Source organism: Phasianus colchicus, chromosome Z, assembly GCF_987193195.1.
Source record: "Phasianus colchicus chromosome Z, bPhaCol1.hap1.1, whole genome shotgun sequence".
Lineage (NCBI taxonomy): Eukaryota > Metazoa > Chordata > Aves > Galliformes > Phasianidae > Phasianus > Phasianus colchicus.
In genome coordinates, this window is record NC_143476.1 from 56,319,322 (window position 1) to 56,340,952 (window position 21,631).

The 21,631-nt window shown below is 42.1% G+C and overlaps 1 protein-coding gene across 5 annotated transcripts in view; it reads left to right on the forward strand.

Moving 5' to 3' along the window:
* The first annotated feature begins 1,805 nt into the window (after positions 1-1,805).
* Positions 1,806-21,631, forward strand: part of CEMIP2 (cell migration inducing hyaluronidase 2) — a 53,876-nt gene continuing 34,050 nt past the window's right edge. Inside the window, exons 1-3 of one of the 5 annotated variants that reach the window (XM_090130783.1) lie at positions 7,993-8,124; positions 16,403-16,490; positions 19,179-19,515. In XM_090130783.1, the coding sequence (XP_089986909.1) occupies positions 19,191-19,515 (325 nt within the window). In that variant the 5' untranslated portion in view covers positions 7,993-8,124; positions 16,403-16,490; positions 19,179-19,190. Of the gene's footprint in view, positions 1,969-7,207; positions 7,581-7,990; positions 8,125-16,402; positions 16,491-19,178; positions 19,516-21,631 lie in introns of those variants that run through there. The other 4 variants (XM_090130784.1, XM_090130785.1, XM_090130786.1 and 1 more) reach the window with 4 other exon arrangements.

Sequence of the window (21,631 nt, forward strand, 5' to 3'; positions counted from 1 at the left end):
GAACTGCGTCTTGTCTTGTGCATGTTACATACTCTATTAGGTACTCCTCACAGACACACTCAATTGTTTATCTTAACATTAAATGACAGCATTTGAGGAAAAAAAAAAAGAAAAAAAAAAGTTGTGTTTTCTTGAAAGAGCTTGTGTGCTGTGGAGCTTAATTTTTTAAATTATTCCTTTATATGAAGGTTTTCAAGAATGGATGTTTCTCAGCATCTGACTTATTGGAGCTCTCTGGAGAATGAGTTCCTAAGTGAACTTTCAGTTTTTCCCTTCTGTACTCATGAACTGTATTGAAAAGCACTTCAGAAAGTTAGGTGGCACTGATGAGGTTTGAGCCTGTGTAATTCCAAAGTCCTCCAAAGTGTATGCTGTTGAGTTGAACTACATGATCTTAGAAGTCTTTTCCAACTTTAGTAATTCTATGATCACCAGAAAGAAAATGTGATCATGAAACAGAAGAGTTCTCTAGCCTGAGATATCTCTGAGTTATCAAAAGAAGTAAGTTGACTGATTGTTTCTTTGCAGCTGCAAAATAAAACCAAGGTGTAAATTAACTGGCTTCATTTCTTACCTGATTCAGAGTAGGAACTTAAAAATAATTTGAAGGAGAGATACCTTTTAAAAACTTACTTGTTGTGATGACATGTGGTACTTAGCTGTTGTTGAGAAGTCTTAAGGAAAATTTAAGGGGAAATAAGGGGACTGAGGATAGTTACTGTTCAGGATTAGGATCCTGGCATTACAATGAATGTCACTAAGCAAATATCTACCCAGTATTCAGCAATGGCCAAAAAAGCAAGAAGACTTCAGAGTTGACTTAGGGAGAAGAAGGTATTAAAAAATGAGATTTGTTTATCCAAGATGCCTCTATTCTGGAGCCTTCTGCAATCCTGGTCTTATAATCATTAAAAAAAAAAAAAAAAAAGGTTATTGCAAACTGGCAAAAAGATGATAAAGCACACTAAGGATGATGAGATATTAAACAGCTTTCAAGTAAGGAATGAGAAAACATATTCTATTTATACATTTAGATTGGAAAAGACTAATGAGTATGAGACAACTTCTTGTAGTGGTATGGAAAAGTAATGACTGTTTTTTTCAGTTTAAGAACTATGCAGTATAAAATGCTGTGAGTAGGTGATAACTCCAAATCCAGCAAGAAGTGTTCTCACAAGAAGCAGTTATATTACAAAACATCATGGATGGTAGCAACTTACATGAGTTCAGAAAACAAGAGTTTCCTTTAATGGCTGGAAAATGGAAGTGTGCCACTGGCTGGGGAGTAGGCGACCCCAGAGGTTGCAGGAAGTAGACAACAAAATGTTCGGGTATGTTTAGTTAGCTCTTTCTTGTACCCTTGTCATCTCTCTTCGCCAGCCATTGCTGGAAACAGGCTGCAGTGCTAGATGGATCTCTGTGCTGGTACAGGGTATCTTCCTTTATGGTATGTTTATGTTGGTTTTTGGTTTTGTTTTTTTGTTTTTTAAAGAAAAACCTGTGGAGTCAAGGATGGTCAATACATTTCAACACAGAGTCTTGTTTTAGGAGCTGACTTTTTTAAAGTGGTATGTTTCGGGAGATTATTGAGTATCTCAATTTGAATTCTCCGTAGTTTGAAGTAACACGTTCTGCAGTGTGACAAATGCACTTCAGAGAATCGAAGGATTCATTTCTTTCATTTCTGATGGACAAATACTTTTTGTATTTACACTTGGCTGTCATTCACGGGACATTTCAATTCCTGTTTTTGTGTATAAAAAAAAAAAAAAAAAAAAGGTCACGATGATCTCTTATGCACAGAACTCAACAGATAACTTTTCCTGTAACACTGATTAGCCATTGTATTTGTTCTCTCCCAAAAGGAAAAGGGTTCAGTCAGCCATTAGGTGACAAACTGTATTGACAGAAAACTGAGAATTTACTGGAAACAAAACCCTTTACATATGATTGCTGATTCAGTACGAGGTAAGCAGAATTCTACAGTATTACTAAAAAAGTATCTTTACGCTGTTTTAGATATCTTTTTTTTAAAAAAAAGAGTATAATTTCGGGTACTATGGTCTGAATGCATATTAGAGTTAAGAGCCCAAAGCTGTGCACAGAGATTTGCAACAGCAAATCATCTTGTCTTGCATTGCATCATGCAAAGCCCTGCTCTAAATATCAGTTTGGTTCCAGGGAAGCACACCTTCCCTCAGCACCCTAAGGTTGCAATATACATGCTACATTTTCAAAGATGTAAAAAGTATTCTTACCTGTATATATTTCTTCTTGCAGGAGGTGTGTTACATTCAAATGAGGGTCTTCAGAACTTGTTATGTTTGGTTTAGGGAACAGTCTGGAAGCATTACAGCTTTTTTTCTCTTTCTCTTTCTTTTTCTTTTTCCAGAAGTAGTTAATGCTTTTTAGTTATCTGATGTATCAGAGCATTCCTACTTGTGAAAATATTTGTGCTGTGCCATTAATCAGATACGTAATAATTAACAGTAGAAGTACATCACTTAAAATGCAGTTCTTAACAGTGGAAGCCAGACTCCTTTCTCCCAGAGTGAACAGCTATTTCTTTTTTCATGTATCTAAATTCTCTGTATATTTCTGCCAGTGACAGTGAGCATCTCTGGTTTAAGCTCTGCTCTTCCTCTTATAAATTTCACAAACCAAACTCATTCTCTATTTAGTAAAAATTAAGACTAAAAATTGCAGGACATAAGTTTATGGCCTAGAAATATAATATGCATAATTCTGCATGCAAATTGCAATAAAGTGATAATGTTAAACACATGAGATGAAATACAGTCATAGATATGTCAAGCAGTTTCACTGAAGTCTGATAGACAGTTCATAGGAAATTGTGCATTTAACAATTTTTAGTCTTCCTTATGTATTATGAAATGTCTCTTAAGAACTCATAATCCATTATTTGTAAAAAAGAATTATAACAGTTATGCAAAAATCTGCAGAATTCAACTTCTGGCATAAGAGCAGAGCACTCCAGACATGACTCTCCTGTGACTGACTAGACTAGTAGTAGTATGCTTCTGTTTCCTGGCCAAACCAGCAGGTAGGAGCAAAAGGCTCTTCAGGTTATTTACCTAGTAGCTCATTTAACAATCAGTTTTCATTAATATTTCTTTTAAATGCAAACTAAAATTACTATTGTAAATTTGTAAGCCAAATTTACTATTGTCATTTCCTATTAATTTTGGAATATGTATCAACTCAATTCAAATTAAAATAAATACTGACATGACTTGAAGGTGGGCACCTTCAAAAGAAAGCCTTGTCAAGGAAAATGTTTTTAATACAGAAGGCAGTCGGACTAAGTGTTTTGAGTCACGCTGATCGAAAATATAAACACATTTTTTGGGGAAAAATGTTATCCTTGTTTCTTAATTTGAGACTGCATGGTGTGTAGATTTGCTTGGAAAGGAATTGCAACTTCCACTGACATTATATTAAAAATAAGTGCAACATGAATTTGATGCATTTTGTCTTTCAACAAAACTGTACATTAGGAGAAATTTAGAAAGCAAAATGCAGCCACATCTTCTACTTCTTCTTCCATGCCTGTCTCGCCATTATATATTTAAGTTAGCCTGTTCTTATTTGTATTCACGTCTTCACTATTTCTTTGAAAATCCCACTCTATTAATCCTCCTTTCAATCTCCAGTGCAGTCTACAGCCCCTTCATTAACAGAAACTTTGAAATGAATTTATTGGTTCTCTGTTAGTGCTTGAGTTACAGACATCAGTTTTTCTTGTTGGTTTAAATCAGTTTATATTCTCTACATGATCTAGAATCTTAAAATTCCGATGTATTTCTCCCCTGTAAAATCATTGATAACAGCTGAAGTGAAGCAGGAACACAAGAGACAGGATTTAGATTAGATATCATGGAAAATTTTCACTGAAATGTTGATGAGGCCCTGGCACAGGCTGCCCTGAAAAGCTGTGGCTGCCCCATCACTGAAGGTGGTGAAGGCCAGATTGGCTGGGCCTTCAGCAGCCTGAGCTGGTGCCTGACTTGGTGGGTGGCAGCCTTGCCTGTGATGGGAGTTTGGAATGATACTTGAGGTCCCTCCCAACTCAAGCCATTCTATGATTCTTATAAAATTCAGTGATGGATCTACTGAGGAAGCTTGGGGGAGGTTGCTGAAATCCTCGGAGCCTACCTGAGGCCATCTCCTGTCAGTATCACTGCTGTGGGGGAGAGTCACTGCCTTTGAGAAATAGGAATTTGTGTAAGATAGGTAAGGACTAAGCCCAGACTTCTAAGTGAAAGTATGCCACATAGTACTGGTGTTTGTTGTCTGTTTTTTAATGTTGTTAATTTCAGTAATAATAAATGAAGCTTCTAATGAGTTTCCTCATGGTTTTTCATGGACCTGCAGAAAAAAAAAACACAAATTGTGTGTTAGCAAATCACAGAATTCTAGGGGCTGGAAGGGACCTCTGGGGATCATCAAGTCCTACCCTCTGCTAAAGCAGGTTCCCCACAGTAGGTCTCATCCAGATGAGCCTTAAATGTCTCCAGAGAAGAAGACTCCTCAACATCTCTGGGCAGCAGAGTTCCAGCGCTCTGTCACTCTGACAGCAAAGATGTTCCTTACTGTGTTCCTGTTTGTGGCAATTGCCCCTTGTTCTGCCACTCGGCACAGTTGGGAAGAGCCTGGCCCCATCTACTTGACTCCTGCACTTTAGATATTTATAAGCAATGATCCCTTCTCAGATTTCTCTTCTCCGGGCTGAAAAGTCCCAAGTCTCTCAGCCCTTCCTCATAAGGGAAAGGGTCCTCCAGACTCTCAGCATCTTTGTGGCCCTCTGCTGGACTCTCTGTAGAATTGCTGTCTTTTTTGAATTGAGAAGCCCCAGAATTGGACACAATACCCCAGATGTGTCCTCACCAGGGAAGAGCAGAGGGGAAGGATCACCTTTGTTTTGACATGCAGGAATAAAAAGGCATAATGCTTCAGTGGGCGGGGAAGATTGAGGTGGAAAGTCTGAGGGGAATGTAAAACATTATAACATGAGAAACCACAATGAAGCTATTCCTTGCTAAAAGCCAGTAACAAATTATCCAAGTATTCCTCCAGCATGCAGCTTAAACTCTTTTGTCTTCTTTTTTTAAACAGTCACTGTATTTTGTTAACTATTAGCTTGGCAGCCTTTGCATTATTTCAGGAATTTCACTTCTTGTTGCCACCTGGTATGTTAAACTCCCAGAGACATAATTTAAAATGCAAGTGTTTAGTATGATAATTGAAAACACAGCTACTATATGGAAAAGGTATTACCACAGAGTACCTGGGATGTATGCCAGGAAGGCTTAAACAAGGAAAGAAGAATGTGCATTCCCTTTCCTGTCTGCAGTACACCAACAGCAACATTTCTGAGTAACTGGGATCCAGGTAAGAATGCAGAGATAGGACATGACTTCAAGCATACGTTCCCCCAGCCTACTGAAATTTCTTTTTGCTTAGAAAGACGAAAGGTGATTTTTTTTTTTTTCTTTCTTTCTTTGAGATCGTTAGACCATAGTCACTCTATCGATGGCCTCTTCCAAATCTGTCTTTGCTATTGTTAATCCTTGGGTTACACATTTGACACAAGGATTTGTCTATTTACACCCAAAGCACATGAGGAATGAGGTCACACTCGATGTAAGTGTAGTCCTTCACTCTGTCACTTGACTTTGATGAAGAGATTCACAGTGTTCAGGTAATCTCAAAGTCCACTCTTTCATATAATTCAGGCATAGGTATTGTTACAGCCATTGCAAGCACCACTTTTACAAATAGTAGTAAAATGGATACCATTTTTACAGCAAAATCTGGTGTAAAAACAGAGGGCCTCTTATCTTTGCCTAAGATTATCTGGATATGTGTGTAATGCATCATACAATACACTGAGCTTCAGGCTACCATATGCACATATGAGTGTTTCTACCTTGCATCCCCACATAGGATGTAACAAGAAGCACCTAACCTATACGACTGACAGGAGATCTCTGCACACTCAGGGCTGTGAATTTTGGTGACTATTCGGTGTGTCATAATTTTCTATACCAGACATACAGCACATAGATGGCTCCTTCTGATTTTGGACTCATAACTTCCCAATGGATAAGTACTGTTCAGTGTTAGTGAAAAACAAAAGCATTGTTTATTGTTTATTGTTTTTTGGGGTTTTTTTGTTTTGTTTTGTTTTTTGTTTTTTTTTGTTTTTAATATACCAATGGAGAAGAAACTAATATGTTTTCTGGGAAAGAAAACATATCCATCTGGCAATGTCATCTTTATATACTTTTGTGTGTGAGTGTGGAAGTACTGCATTAAGTGAAAACAATTTCTCAAAGGAGTCAAAAGGCTTAAGTCTAAATATGTTCTGGGATTTCCACAAATCAAATTACATGAACGTTTTGTTTCGATTGGCATTCCCACGGAATAATTCAGCATTATTTTATACCAGATTATATGAAGAAGGGTAACTGAAAGAGTGTTAATTACTGAGCACATGCACTGACAAGCACAGCTGTGTGTGTGTGTGTGTGTGTGTGTAAAATGGATACCCAGGGCAGTGCTGATTTCTTTGCTTTAAGAGAGGGATTTGTTTTGCACCTGAAATGTTTGAATTTCACATTAAGCAAAGATTAACCACCTTCAGTTTCACTTGTTCCTCAAACCTTTTTTGGTACCGAGAGACGATTTACGTGTTGAAAGAATCGTGCTCCGGGGCATTTAAAAAAATGACAGCAGGAGACAAAGGCGCGATCAAACTGAGATGAAAACGCCTTTATTCATCCACCCACGGGCTTCCTTCGCCGTGGCTCCGTGCGAAGGACGAGTCGGGAGCCGTGCCGGCCCGTGCCGTGCCTGCGGGCTGCGGGTCCCGGGCCGCGTCCGAGGTTCGGAGCGCTCGGAACTGCCGCGGTGCGCGGCTCGGTCGCTAGATGTCTCCGCACGCTGCAAGCAGCGCGGACAGGATGTGCATGCTGTAAACAAAGAGGAAATCACCAGAACTGAAGTTAAGCGGCGCAGCGTTTGTTGGAGTGTAAATGAGTTATCACTCAGTTTCCAGCTGTCTGGAATTTTCCCAAGGAAATAATTAAGTTGGAAAATGTTGGTTGTATTTCCCAAATCCTTTCATTCAACGCATTTAGAATCGGGGCTTTTTTTTTTTTTTTTCTTTTCGTTTTCTGATCTGTAGTGAGTTTGGCCCAACCTCAGTGTGCTGGAAGCGGTGGGAGGTCCCAAACTTAAGAGAGGTCCGTTGTCAGATCCACATCAAAGCCAACAACCTGGGCGGCTGCGCTCCCGGAGCTTCGCGTCTCTGGCAGAGCTAAGAGCTGCAGCTCCACTCGCCGCCTGCCTGCTGCCTCAACCATTGTGATGCTCTTAGGTGTTGAACAGCTGCAGGCACTGCTTCCTTGAAATCAGAACTTTTTGTTTTGGTTTGGTTTTGTTTGACTATAGTCCAAATCAGATTTTGAAAGAAAGAAAGAAATTCCCAGAAACCAGAATCAGATTTTCCAGCCAGCTCTTTTCCCGGACCAGAGGCTGCCCGGGCTCCGATTCCCGTAAGTTACTTTCTTCTCTGTTCTCTTTAAGCGCAGTATCGATACCGGCTGCCACCTTCCTCCCGGGCCGGGGGAGGGCCAGCATCCCGCGGACCCCTGCCGCTCCCCCAGCAGCATCTCCAAGCTCGCTCCGCTTTTCCCTGTGCCTCAGCGCGCGGCGCGGTGCTGCCGCAGCCGGGGCTCAAAGGGCGGCTCCGCGCTCAGCCCCGCGCCGGGCGGCTCGGAGGGGGCCGGCTCGGCGGCGCGGCGCGGCGCGGGTGGGGCGAGGGGCGGGCGGGCGCCGCCGCTCCTCCCCCGGCGCGGGGGCGGGGGAGGGAGGTCCGGCAGCGGCGCGGCGCAGCCGCCTCCTTTGGGGCCGGGGATCGCTGCCCCGGCGAGGTGGCGGGGCGGGGGGAGGGTGGCTACGGCCGCCGCCAATTGCGTAAGGCCGGGAGCCGGGGCGGGAGCCGTGGGGGGAGGCGAGCAGCCGGAGCCGCCCGCCCGCGGTGTCCGGGGCGTGGAGCGCCATGCCGCCGCCCTGAGCGCGCCGCCGCGCCGGGCCCAGGTGAGCGAGTGCGTGCGCGGCGCCGGGGCCGGGGCGGAGGTAGCCGGCGCCGGGCGGGACGGGGCCGGCGGGCGCGGGGAGCCGCCGGGAGCGGGGCAGGGCCGGCTGCCGCCCGCCCGCCCCGGCCTCTTTTGTTCCCGGGAGCGGCGGCGCGGCGAGGGGGGAAGGGGAGGGAGCGGCCGGGGCCCGTGCTGGAGGCTGGCGTTGGGCGCACGCTCGGTGCCGCCGGGCCGGCAGGTGTGGGCGATGTGCCCCGCGGCCCGGCGGCAGGTGCTGCCCGACGCTGCCCTCCGAGCGCTCCTCAGCGGGTTCACCCTAGGCGGCGGGGGGTCCCGCAGCGCAACGGTAGCAGTGCTGACTGATCGGCGTCCCCGGGCGTCTGTGTTGCTATGGGCTGCCTTTCCTGCTTGTGATAACCCAGGCGTGTTTTCCTTGCCCGGAGGCTCGCAAAAAGCAGTGGGAGTTGTTCTTCTCAATTCTTCTGCACGGCGTGCGGAGCCAGACGTGCTCCGATCGTGCTCGGGGCGCGTGCTGAAGGTGCTGCCCTTGTTTGTTTCTTAAAGGTGGACTGGAGGCACGGATTCTTTAAAACTAGAGAGATTGCACATGCCCTTGTAGTTACAAAGATGAAACCATACCCGAGGCTTTACAAAGATAACGCGAGGAGGAAGATAAGGCAGTTCTAGGATAGCGTCAGTCAGGCTTTGGTGCAGGAGATCTGTAAGAGCACGTCTGTGTGACTGGTGCGGAATGGCCCGTGGGCAGCGGTGGGGTGGAGATGTGAGGACCATCTTTGTTCTTGCAGAGCTGCGGAGCGTGCAGCTCGCAGAGGTGCTTTGTCTGCTGGGATCCTGCGCACCGCCTCTGGCAGTGTGAAATCTGCCGGGTCGGGTGCCCCGGGCTCAGCGTTGCCGGCTCTCTAGTGGTTGTGTTCCAGCACCCAGCAGAGCGTGTGTCCTGGGCCTGATCTGGGCAAAGCATCATGAAGGGTACGTTTTATATAAATCGCAGGCAATAGTCCCAGTTATGAATGGAATCCAGGAAAGGAAAAAAAACTTAGAAGGGAGAAGGAAGAAACAAACAAACGAACAATAAAACAGAAAAAGGGGGACTGGCAATCTGAATTTATCAAGGATCTGCAACAAAGCATCTTTTTTAATGTTACCTGTATTGAGCACTGTTAGAAATGTGGGTAGGTATTTTTTTTTTGGTGTTAGACTGTAGGTTTGTTTTAATCACTCTAAGTCCATTATATTTTGTGGGGTTGGTGGTGGCTGGGGTTGATGGGGGCTAAGCACTGACCACAGCATGGGGAAAACAACAGTGCTGCTTCTGGCTGGGCCAGAATGAGATTCTCTGAAGGCTGTGACTGTCCCGTGACAGGAACAGGTACCGTTCAGTGACACAGATCACACTTTTTCCAAGCTGACAAAGCAGGTCATGGGGCAGGGGAACAAAAAGGTTGTTTTTCCTGTAAGGCATGATTATAAAAATAGGTGCAGCACAATGAGATCTGCTCATCCTGGGAGCAAACAAACCTGAAGGTTTATGTGCTCTATAGCCTGAAGTTCTGAAAATCCCACGTGAGCTGTACTTGAATGGCTTGTACATGGAAAGGGATTGGGTGTTCCTGCTCTGGTGATTGATGGTAGGGAGCACTGGGGCAAATGCTTTTCAGTCCAAGTTAAATGCCCAATAGTAGCATTCTGATAATTAAAAAGATGCACAAATGCCCATGCACTGTAAACAACTGAGACTAGAAACATTCTTCAGTTGCAGAAGAATACAGTAAAGTAACTTACTGATTTGATTTTAATGCCAAGCATAGCTGTTACCCCTGCTTGCAGTACATTATAGGAAGGTACTCAACAACCATTTTTCATGTTGCTGTTGTGCATTTTGCAGTCAGTTCAGCCTTTTGTTGTTGGAGCTTCACTCAGAAAACGAGCGCTGCTCTGCAGCTTGTTTTTCCTCTCAGTAAGGGAAGGAGAATGAGTGCTGGGACTGATGGGTGATGCCCATCCCACCTGTAACTGTGCGGAAGTGATGCTGCAGGGTGCTGTCCCCGAGCTGCAGCACTGCTTTATTCTCCCCCAGCCACCTGCAGCTCCGGGCCAGGGGAGCTCTGCAGCCTTCATCCCCAAGGGGCTGCTCCCACCACCTTGCCTGCTTCTGTTCAGGATTGAAAAACTGCTGACAGCAGTCAGTGGGAGGGTTACTATCTGGTGGGTATTTCAGTGTGTTCAAAAACTGTGCTGGGAGCACAGTCTGAAGTGTATCAACAGAGTTTGTTCCTTGCATTAGCGAGGCAGTTTTTTAAAGTCACCTGAAATGTACTAAAAACAAGATTAAAATCTATAACTTATGAAGTAATTTGGAATCAAGTCACAATTAGACTCAATCCATTTCAAACTTCTTTTTAATCAAGAGGATTTCACTGCTGATGTAGTGAAGACACTTTTGTCAAAACAAATGGGAATGAACTGTTTGTAGAGGTAGGTTCAGAAATCCACAAAAGTGTTTTCTTGGAGAAAGGAAATAGAGAGGGGGATGAAAGATTTGAGGGAGAAAAGTGATATACTTGCCAGTAGGGAAAGGAAATGCTCAAAACGTTAGAGAATGTGTGTTTTAAGACTTGTATCATTTTTTGCTGTCAAGCAGGTTGACAAAAGGGAGTGTACTGATACCTCTACTATCTTTTTTGGCACTGTGGGCTAAAAAATGTAGTGCAGTCATGCAGAATGCCTGGCTTCACCTGGCAGGATGTTGCAAGGTTTGGCTGTTGGATGCAAAGTTCTTAGAGTTCCCTGGAAAGGAATTTACCACAGTAATCCAAAATATGAATGCAGCCACCAGCTCAGCAGAACACATTCTTGGTAATGGATTAAAGTCTTTGTTTTCTTTTTTGAAAACTTGCTTCTCCTTTGATGCATGGAAGAAGCTGGGAAAATGACGGAAAAAAGTTTTTCTTTTCTGAAATTGTCTCTCGCAAGAGTTTTACGTCAAGTAATTTAAATTACTGTGCATGGTTCACCAGGCTCTCAGCTTGAGTATTTTTGTGACTCTTGTGGATACCTTTTATCTATATTGAAAGCTGGCATCCAGACAGGCAGTCAGGTTACTTCACATTATCCTGGCTGCACAAACTTTTCAGCATGCACTTGAAGCATGACTGCTGCTTCCAAAGCCACATGTGTATCTGGTGTTTGCCCTGCCCTCCTGCTGAAAGCCTCCATTCCTGCAGCAAAATGGAATCCTTCCCATGCTTCACCCACTGCATGACAATCTGGCGAGTTAATTTCAGTTATCAGGTAGAGGCATATATTTTGTGCTCACGATGTCAGCAGTTATAGTGGCTGATCTGAAGGTTTTTGCTTTTCTAGGAAGAGGTCTCTGATGAGAACAAAGTGCTTAAGTAACGTCATTGTAGAAGATTAGTGCTGTCATGGCAGACTAATGTCCATCCAGACCATTACCTGATGTCTGACAGCAGTGAGTAATAGATGCCACAGCTTGTGACTGGAGAACTTCCTAAGCTCTTTGTGCAGCAGTCCTTGACTGGCTTCTCATTTGTGACCCCACTGCTTTTTGAACCCATATAAATTCTTAAAATCCAAAACTTGCAATACAGAGTCGGGTTCAGAAACCTCTTCTAACTCCCTCCACCCCCCTTTCTTTTTCCCATCAGAAGAGAGTCATTTGTATTCTCTGTGCTACTCCTGACTGTGTGGACCTCTGTCATATATCCTCTTAGTCATCGTTTTACAGGATGAAGAATCCTCTGGGGGATCAAATAGCCTAGAGGTGCTGATGTCAGAGATGTTTGCTCAGAGGATGTGATTTTGAGCCCTTAGCTTAATCAACTTTTAATGCAAACTCCTTGGCTCATAGCGAGGCAGTTCTGAAAGAATGTGAGTGTGCAGCTACAGTACTTCAGCTCTGGGGTGGCAACTTCTCAGCCAGCATTGTTTCCTCTGTAGCTGATGGATGGCTAAAAAAATTGCAAAGAGAATTCTTCAAGTAAGCAGAACAAGGGATGGCATATAACATACTGAAATGTGAGTTTGGGAAAAAAAAAATCACAGAGCACTTTAGCAGAGAGAGAGAACAACATGAGCAGAAAGAAAGAAATGCATATACAGCTATGAAAGAGAGCAGGCTATGCTACTGAGTAGTGCTATAGGTGGAATTTAAATATGAAAGGCCATTGATTATTAAAGTGCTTTTAGCAACTCAGGAGTTTCCTGGAGCATGTATGTCTATGTCTACTGACCAAAGCTGAGTCTGGGGACCAGACCTTCTTCACTCCATTTTATATTTTGTACTGTCATACCTGTTCATACGTGTTTATTGGTTCTTAAGGATTTTTCAGTCAGAGTGCTTGATGAGAAGGAATTAGGTATCTAATCTTTCCTTCTTCCTCTGGAATGTCAGAAATAAATTTTGTCAGCCATTTAGTGATTAGCTCCTGAGCTGGAATTCGCTCCTCTGAAGTCTATTAGAGATTTATTTTCTCTGGTGTCCTAGGATGTAGTAGTTTTCAGTGATGTTTATTCTTCCATAGACTGTGATTATCTGTAAATACAGCTTATCATTGACACAAGAAGTAGTTGCTTTTCTTTGTTTTTGCTTTTCTTTTGCTACCATCCTCTTCAGGTTCCCTAAGGTGAATGCTGCAGATCAGTTATTTCACATGGACACTGTTGACTTGAACAGAAGTATTTATTTGCTTAGAAGTAGGCTTGTGCTGGGATGTGTTGCTGAGCTGAGGGAGACCAAAGCATTCTGTAAACGAAGCCTCACAACGTTCCTGTGAAGCCATGGACCATTTTTTTTCTCATGTTACAGACTCAGGGCCTAAATGAACAGTGACTCACACAGCAAGCTAATGACAGTTGTGTGATTAAAATGCAAGTCTCCACTTTTGATACCCTGTGCTAATTATTAAAGCTTTCCTTTCTGAAAATGAGGAACATGGCAGAAATTATTCCCTTTGTGTTGTCTCTCATAGCAGGCATGCAGTATTTCTACTGCACTGTGCAGGATCCACTGTAATTGAGGCACTGGTAGATGCAGAAGGATACAAAATTTAAAAAACAAAAAAGGTTTTTGAAAGATTTCTTCCAGCCAAACATTCTGTTGTTTAAACAATAAATGGAAAACAGGATAGAATTCCCCAATCTGCAAATGATTTATAAAGATTAACCATGTCAAACAGAAACAAATGGAAAAAAATTGAAGTCACTGTAAGCATTAGACATTGTTTTAGAGGCATGGACCAAAGCGACCACAGTGGCTCCTGGGTTTTGTTTCTTTGAGTCAGTGAGATGTAATATCTAAGGATGTTATAAATGTCTTGGAGCAAACTAAAAATAGATGTGTCTTGGCATCAGTTAGGAACAGGTGAGTGTTTGAGGGGCAGTGTTTGGTGTGCAGGCACTGAAGAAGACAAACATGTCCCTGCAGTCTCAAAACTATGTAAATCCCTAAACTTTGTACGTTGGCTTTCTGAAAAGTTGTGCATTTCATCTACTGTGTCATATGCTTTCCTACCAACTGTATTCATGAAACCAAGTGACTGCTATAGAGCTCATTCACACAAGCTATGGAAAATAGACAAAAGCATACCCAATTATTGTTGGAGAAAAGAAATGCTTTTCTTGTAGAGAGGAGGAGGCAACACCTCACCTCTGATCTGATTCCTCTCTATGCTGTAAGTCATGTGTGTCCAAACTTTTGGCTTGCTTGGGCCTCATTGAGTGAAGAGGAATTGTCTTGGGCTACATACGAAGTATGTGATATAGCTGATGCATGTAACTAACAAAATTATCTTGAAAAATATTTTTTATTAAGGCATGAGAGAGCACCACGAAACATGAAAGTAGTGGAATATTTGACCTTGTTTTTGTGAACCTAATGCATCGGTCTGGTTCGATGGCAATGGCTGCAATTCTTTGTGAGCTCTGAAAGTGTTCATCAGAAGTGTTAATGAACTTTTCCTGTACTTCACCTTTGAAAACTGTTGTTCACAAATGTACATACTGCCAAAAGCATTTTGCACATTTTCTGTGTGCCAAAAAAAAAAAAAAAAAAAAAAAGGAATAAAAATTAGTATTTGGTACACAGGAAATTAAGAAAATCTGAGTCAGCGTTATTTACTTTGGAGGATATTTTGTAATTATTACTTTATTTATATCTCAGTTTCTCATTAACTGTTGCTGTTTGTCCTCTAATTTTCTTCTGAAATTGCTGGGCAAAGAAGTAGAGTCAGTGGTGGTAGCATTCAGCAAGCAGTATGTGACAGAAGTCATCTAGAGCTTTTACAGTTTAAGTCAAATGTGATTCTTCAGGCTCTTGCAGAAATTGCTGTGATTTCCCACAGTTACTGAACTGTGGTAGTACTTTACTGTATGCTTTTTAGCTTTTGCACATCTTGGTGAAAAAGTAGGTTCCTGTAAATATGCTGTGTGTTATGAAAGTGAATAGGCTTTATTTTGAAACAAGGCAACGGAAGACAAATGTGGATCACAGAGGATGCAGTTCCTGAGGCCTCAGCTTTTTTCTTAAGGGAAAGTTTAAGTCATGTTGAGCTGGGGACTTTCTGAGGTGTTTGAAATATTGTCCTGAAATCCGTATATCTGTAGCAATTTAATGGCCATCTTGGAGATTTGTGAAGGTACGTGTGCTGTACTTGGCAGAAATTTACACCATGTTCTGTTTAGTAATTGTAGCTCATGAACCCTCCTGGGCTCCTGGCTGCCCTTTGATCTCGCACCAATCAGGTCTCTGTGCCAGAAAAGCAGCAGTGACCAACGTGGCACTGTGTTACAGGGGGAAATACTATTATTCTTTCAGTGTGTGGTTTTTTCCCACCCTTCCTTGGTCCTTTACTTAACAGCAATTGCATACTCTGAGATTAAACAGTGTGCAAACAGATCAGCAGTGCAACTAGTAGCATTTCATAGCCAAGAACAACAGAAGTGAAATTTCTTCTAACTTCCTTTCTGCTTTGTTCCTCATACCTATGAACTATGCATCCTTAAGACATCCTTTAAAGGAAATATTAGTATCTTTGCCTTGTATGAAAGTTAGCTTACTTTGCTTATAGAGTTTTGAGAAGATGCAATGACAAGGGAGTTTTACAGCAAACCTGACATGCTTTGCTATGCTGCTTACTTAACATCTGAAGTGTGAAATATCTTGGTGTGTTTCTCACTTTTTGGGTGGTGTTAGATAATGTGAAAAGTGCAGAATAATCCAGTTCCTGTTCAGGAAACTAGCTTCATTCTGAGTAACAGATAAGCATGCCACTTGCTTCTGAGCATGTGGCACATGCCTCAGGAGAACGTGATGTTATCTTGTGATTGCATGTAGATTCCTAGTTTTTTTTCCCTTAGGCTCATATATACATGCAGTATGGCACAAGGAGAAATGGGTGAAGGAACACGTCAGGGCCTTAGAGATGCTTGCAGCCTGCTTGGTGTGCATTAGAGTTGCTATCCATGCAGCTCTAGTGCTCTGTTGGTAGAAACAAACTTGTATTGTAGTTGCTGTTTTTTTTAGGGTGGCTTGGACTAGATTGACTAACATGGTGAATACAAGAGGTACATACCTGCTTGGTGATGTGGCAGGAGGGGAAAGAAGCAGGAATCTGGATTGTGCAGAGAAGTGCTCCTCTTTCAGAAGAATGGTGTGCAAACACATCCGTGTTCCAGCTCAGAAGTGGTAACAGGAATGTAATGGGCCAAAATGACAGTCATGCTCTAGCTGCATTACTGTATTTCAGGCTTCCCTGGTGCAGTGAACTGGAAGCCTGAACCTGTCTGTATCCCTGAGTGAATGATGATGGTGAAAAATGGATTTGATGATATTGTGTAATACTCTCTTGAAGGCTGAGAAGATTGAGAATGGTGAATGTCATGGCCAAGAGCAGGTTTACACAAACAGTTCTGTACCACTTGGGTAGGTAAGCTAAGCAGCTGTGTATTGTGCAAAAACTTGACTTTCACTGAAGTCATGCTGCAGCAAGCTATAAAGCAAAATACCACAATGACACAACTCACTGCAATTGCAGAAGGTTTGTCAAAGTGGTGATTTTCTTGCCAATGGCTGCACTATCAATGGGAGATGCACATATCTCAGAGCTCTTTCATGAGGTTTTATGCTTCTGTAGGACTGCAAGGTCCTGGAGATAAGACAGTTCTCTCTAGTGTCTTGACTGCACATGGAATCCTGGGACATTTGATATCTAGAGTTTTTTGCTTTTTGTTTTTTAAAGGAGGACAGCATAGGCACAAGTCAGAGGGGAATGGCAAGCCTTTGAAGGTGGAGAAAGAGGTGTTAAAGTGGAAAAACTCTAGTAAATGGTAATTTGAAATAAAAAGTTTTTTTTTTAAAGTTCTAACATATCTTTCTTTCTCCCCCCATGTGTTTTACTCAAACTATCTCTGCCCAGCCAAATAACATCACTGTCTAGGGCATTGTTGGCTTTATAGCTCATTGCTTCAGTTACATTTGTGTGGTGCCATCTGAAAACTTTCACAGTGGATATAAAAAAGTCAGTACCTTGAATCAGATCATTGAGCTCGTCTTAATTTTAAAGAGAAGTTAGCAGCTGCACTTAGGGATGAAGATCTTTCTCTCAGCTAGATAACTTCAGATGGCACGGGAAGAGGGAAGGAAGTGTTGAAATGGCTACACCTCGTGTAATGGTAAACTATGTGATAAATCTCTTGATTGTGTTAAATATTTTCTTACATTTGTTTCATAATTTTTTTTTTTTTTTATGTGGAAGACTGGGTCTCTGAGCTCTCTTTTCCACCTGTGCTTGGGATGACCGGTGTTTGCACTCAAGTGGGATAGTTATAAAACTCTACAGTTTGCAGAATGAGCCTTGAAAACAAGACTGAATGCTTTAAAAAGAAAATATGCTTGAAATAGTACACAAGCATTTTCAGTCTCTGTTGTAATGAATGACTTATTTCTTTTAAGTGGTAGCAGTATTTAAAGATGCCTTCGTTGACAAAATTATGGTAAAGTTATGCTGTAAAAGTGAATTCGGCTTTGTGTATTTTGGATTTAGTACAACTCAGCAATTAAATGACTTAATAACACCATATGTTTCATATTATAATGACACCATATAGTCAATTTGTTGGTGAGACAGGTAAACACCATATCTGAAAGCTTTTTAGCCACACTTAAGGAGTTTGGGGCCCAAACCATTAAAAAAAAAAAAATCTCAATGCTGGATCAGAATGTTCTTTATTTAAAAAAAAAAAAAAAGTATAAAAATGTTTTAAGTATTTGTTTCAGTTAGGCATAAAGACTGTCTTTGAATTAAATTGAAAAGCTCCTTCTGTATGAAGTTTTTAGCAGCACTTATAAAACACAGAAACTGTTAAGATTTTACTGTTGAAAGATGCCTAGCTGAGTTTAAAAGTGCGTGGTGAAAGAAGGTTGCTACACAGTGCTCATGAAGCAGAGGGCAGTGAAGTCTGAGCAAGGGATTAGGTATGGGAAACAGCTTCTTAAAGAAGAGAATGGTGAAAATCAATTTGCTGCAACAAACAGGTGCAAGGAACACTGCTGGAGAATTTGGCATAAATTTTGTAGTGGGCTGGCTGCTCCAGTTAATGTTTCAGTGCCTTTATTATTATTTTGCATACATCTGGCAGTGCATTGTCTTCCCTGAAAGGGTAATCCAGCCTGTTCAATAACAACAACTCTCTTGCCTTGAAACAGTGAAGTGTCAGATTTTACAGCATGTGAGACAAAAGGCTCCTTTGCTACATTTCAGAAGAAGATTGCAGTTGTAGAGTTCCTCCTTCACCAGTGTGCCTGGCACTTGAGAACATGGCTCAGACTTCCCTTTGTAAATGAAAGAGAGGATCTTTATGCATTTCGAGGTTTTTGTTATTGGTAGTTCTTATTTTCATAATTCGTTTTGTGATTTAATACATCTAGCTTATGCTTAAATCCCCTCCAGAATTTGGTTTCGAAGATTGGGTTTCAGTGAACTGAAACTTGAGCAACCTTGTCAAAAAATCCTCTATCCCTAAGAAATGTCAATTAAAAATCATGCTAGCTTTGTGAATACTCCTTGCTGTGCAACAGATTTGACCAGAAAGCTTAAGAAAGCAGTTGAATGCAATTTTGGATCCTTAAAGCAAGCAGAAAAGTGCAGTAGTTTAGAACTGTTGGCTGGAACAGGTCAGGAAGGAATGTTTTCTTGTGGCTTTTCTTGCTGGCTGCTTCAGGAAAAGATAGAAACAACACAAGTAACTGGAATAAAAGTGCTCAGTTCTCAGTGGTAGGTAGAGAGCCCTGGAGCAGTCGCATTGCTTTGGGTCTTTATGCCCAAGCCCAGATATCTCAGTTTTGGGGAATGACTTTGCTACAGGATCAATCCCAACACCCCTTTGCTGGCAACCAAATCTTGCTGTGAGCGGACAGAGTTTAGTAGTTTCCAAATTGCCTCAGTTAATAAAAAAGAAAAAGTGTTGACTAGGTTGCATCTTCTCAAGTATAAATAAAATTGTCTTGTATTTTACTTACTAAATTTACATGCTTCTTGCTGCTTCCAGTGTGGAATGAAAGCTTGTCTCCTTCAGCTTCCCTTCCATAAAGGAAAACAATGAGGAGCTTGTTCAGCTTCTGCATGGAGAAGAAATACATTTGGGCATTCTTTGCATAACTGTGGAGAAGAAAGGAATTGCTAGCTTTCTCATTGTTCAACTTGTTTCTTAATTGGACAATGCAAGTCAACTGTGATAAACCTCTGGAAAATAACATAAATGGTTTGAGCTGTGCTGTGCTTACCAGATCCTTTCAAGATATTCAAGATATTTTGTATGCTATTGTTTCAAACTGTTACACTGTGGTAAATGACCTGTAGCTATAGTGTGATTGATACTGTATAAAGAGACACATTAAGGAGAAGGCATCTGGCTTGAAATTGCTGCTGCTTTTTTTTTTTTTTTTTTTTTCTTTAATGTACTGTATACTGAAAGCCTCTCTCTTATTTTTTCTCTGTCTGTGTGTGCTCGTTGCAGTGACTTTGTAACATGCAAGACACTGATGCCAGGGGGAGTTCCCCTGCTTTCCTTCCGCCTCAGAATGGGAGCAGTCACAGGTCTTCTGGGTATGTCCCGGGGAGAATTGCCCCTCTTCGTCCCCCACCGCCTTCACACAGCCACGTGTCAGCTGAATTTACCTCTGCGAGACAAGAAGCCCGGGCCATGTTCGCATCCTCATCACCAGGACAGCACCGCCGCCAGGCAGAAGCCAACAGACATAAAAATACTCTCATTTGTTTTGCTGTTTCTAGCTTTTCACTTTTTGTTGCACTGGGGATTTTTATGGGAATAGCTTCAAAATATGCTCCAGATGGTAAGTTCTTGCACAAACAAAATCACCCTAGAGGTTGAAGCCCCTGTGAACATAGTGAAGTAATTCTGCATCAGAAATATTGTTAAAAGTGGAGTGTAGAAATAGAACGCATAGTTGTAATGTGAAAGGAGATAAGTTCAGTTCCTTTTGCTGTTTTCAGTGGCACTTCTCATATTTCTATTGTGAATGATCTAACTTGCTTAATTGAAGCAAAAAAGGCAGAGCAGTAAATTAAGACATAAAGATGAGAGGAAGAAGTGTGAGTATTGTGTAACCATAATTATTGTACGTAGGATTTTGATGTTTGCAAGGATAGGTGAAATGAATTGCTGTCTGCTTAAGCAGTAACTAAGGAAAACAGTAGAAGGGTGTTCAAGTAAAAGATGTAAAAGTCTTTGAATTTATTCCAAATGGTTTATTTGCTTTGTTTAAACTGAGCAGGGAGCTCGCTGACCTCTTAGCCCTGAGCTTCCAGCTTGTCTTAGAAAGCAGTGCAGCTTTCACAGAATTTGGAAATTGTCTCTCAAATCATCTGGCTGTAAAGCACGAAGAGGTGGTGTGATCCACTACGGCTCACTAACTAGACAGCCCTACTGCCAAGTACTGCTAACTACTGTGACATGCACTTAAAGGCTGATAGTGTCCTTTGGCGGACAGGTTGTTCGGTTTTGTTTTTCTGAGGAAGAAAACAGGTTTCTAAAAACAAAATGATTTTTTTTTTTTAAATTAATTTGAAAACCGTTACCTGTTGTAACACAAGCTTAGCCTGCACAGTGTCTTTTGTTGTAGTACTTCTGAGATTTATGTTTCCAGAGTCAATGTAACACTAGGTAGCAAGCAGTAGGCAACAAACAAAATAATCAATGGTGAATTTCAGATGGCAGTATGAAATGGATGCATGCGTTTTAACTGGGGCACTTTTTTTGATGGGCTGTAGAGATCTCTTAGGGTGAAGTTTCTGAGTTTTCCTAATAACCGTGGAGGAAAAGAAAATAAATATTTAGGAAGTAGTAAATGGAAGATTACTGCTATATTGTGATCTAGGTCTCTGGTAAAATGAGCACAGATGTGCAGTAAGTGCTCCATTTACAAGTTGAGGAGAAGGCTGAAGAGTGATTTAGGGTGTTGACACAAGTACTTTCGGAGGAAGAAAAAACAACAGAAGACCTCTCCAAAACAAACATAACAAACCTTTCCACAATGATACCAAGACTTGACACCATATAATTAATTAAGACTGTAGTTTTTGTGGTTGTTTCAGTAGAAGGGGGTTATGCTGCGCAGCAAACTATGTAAATTAATACTCCTATCCTTTAGAAACTGGTAATGTGCGGGAGATGACTTTACCTGCTTTTTAAATGCAAATTGTTTTCTGAGTGGGGGTTTTTTGTTTGTTTTCCTCTGCTGTTGTTCATTGAGGCACTGAGTTGTTTAGAATTCTTGCACTGAACTCCTGGTCAGCAAGGAGTTGATGGATCAACGAGGATACAGGGAATTTTGCAGTAGACCATTTTTTATCTTTGCTGTAGTGACATGCATAGAAGCTGAAATATAACCTAAGGATGTGACTGTTTTCCTCCAGTGTCCTGTTGCCTCTCTGTGGATATCCAGTCAGCTTGCATCAGTTGTTGCACTGTGTCTTTCTGAATTTTACCTGCATTGTCTTTTAAAAGAGAAACCACACATATGTAGAATCCCATCATCTATCCTTGTTGATGGGTGAGGTCCCAGAAGACAAGAGGCTTGCCAATGTGTCTCCCAGCTACAAGAGGGGCTGCAGGGAGGATCTGGGGAACTACAGGCCTGTTAACCTGACCATGGTGCCGGGGAAGATTATGGAGCAGATTATGGGGCAGGTTGTCCCGCGGCATGTGTGGGACAACCAGGGGATCAGGCCTAGCCAGCATGGGTTCACAAAGGGCAGGTCCTGCTTGACCAACCTGATCTCCTTCTGTGACCTAGTGACCCATCTGGTGGACGAGGGAAAGGCTGTAGGTGTAGTTTACATAGACTTCAGTAAGGCCTTTGACACTGTCTCCCACAGCATTCTCCTACAGAAGCTCGCAGTCCGTGGCTTAGACAGGTACACTCTTGGCTGGGTAAGGAACTGGATGGA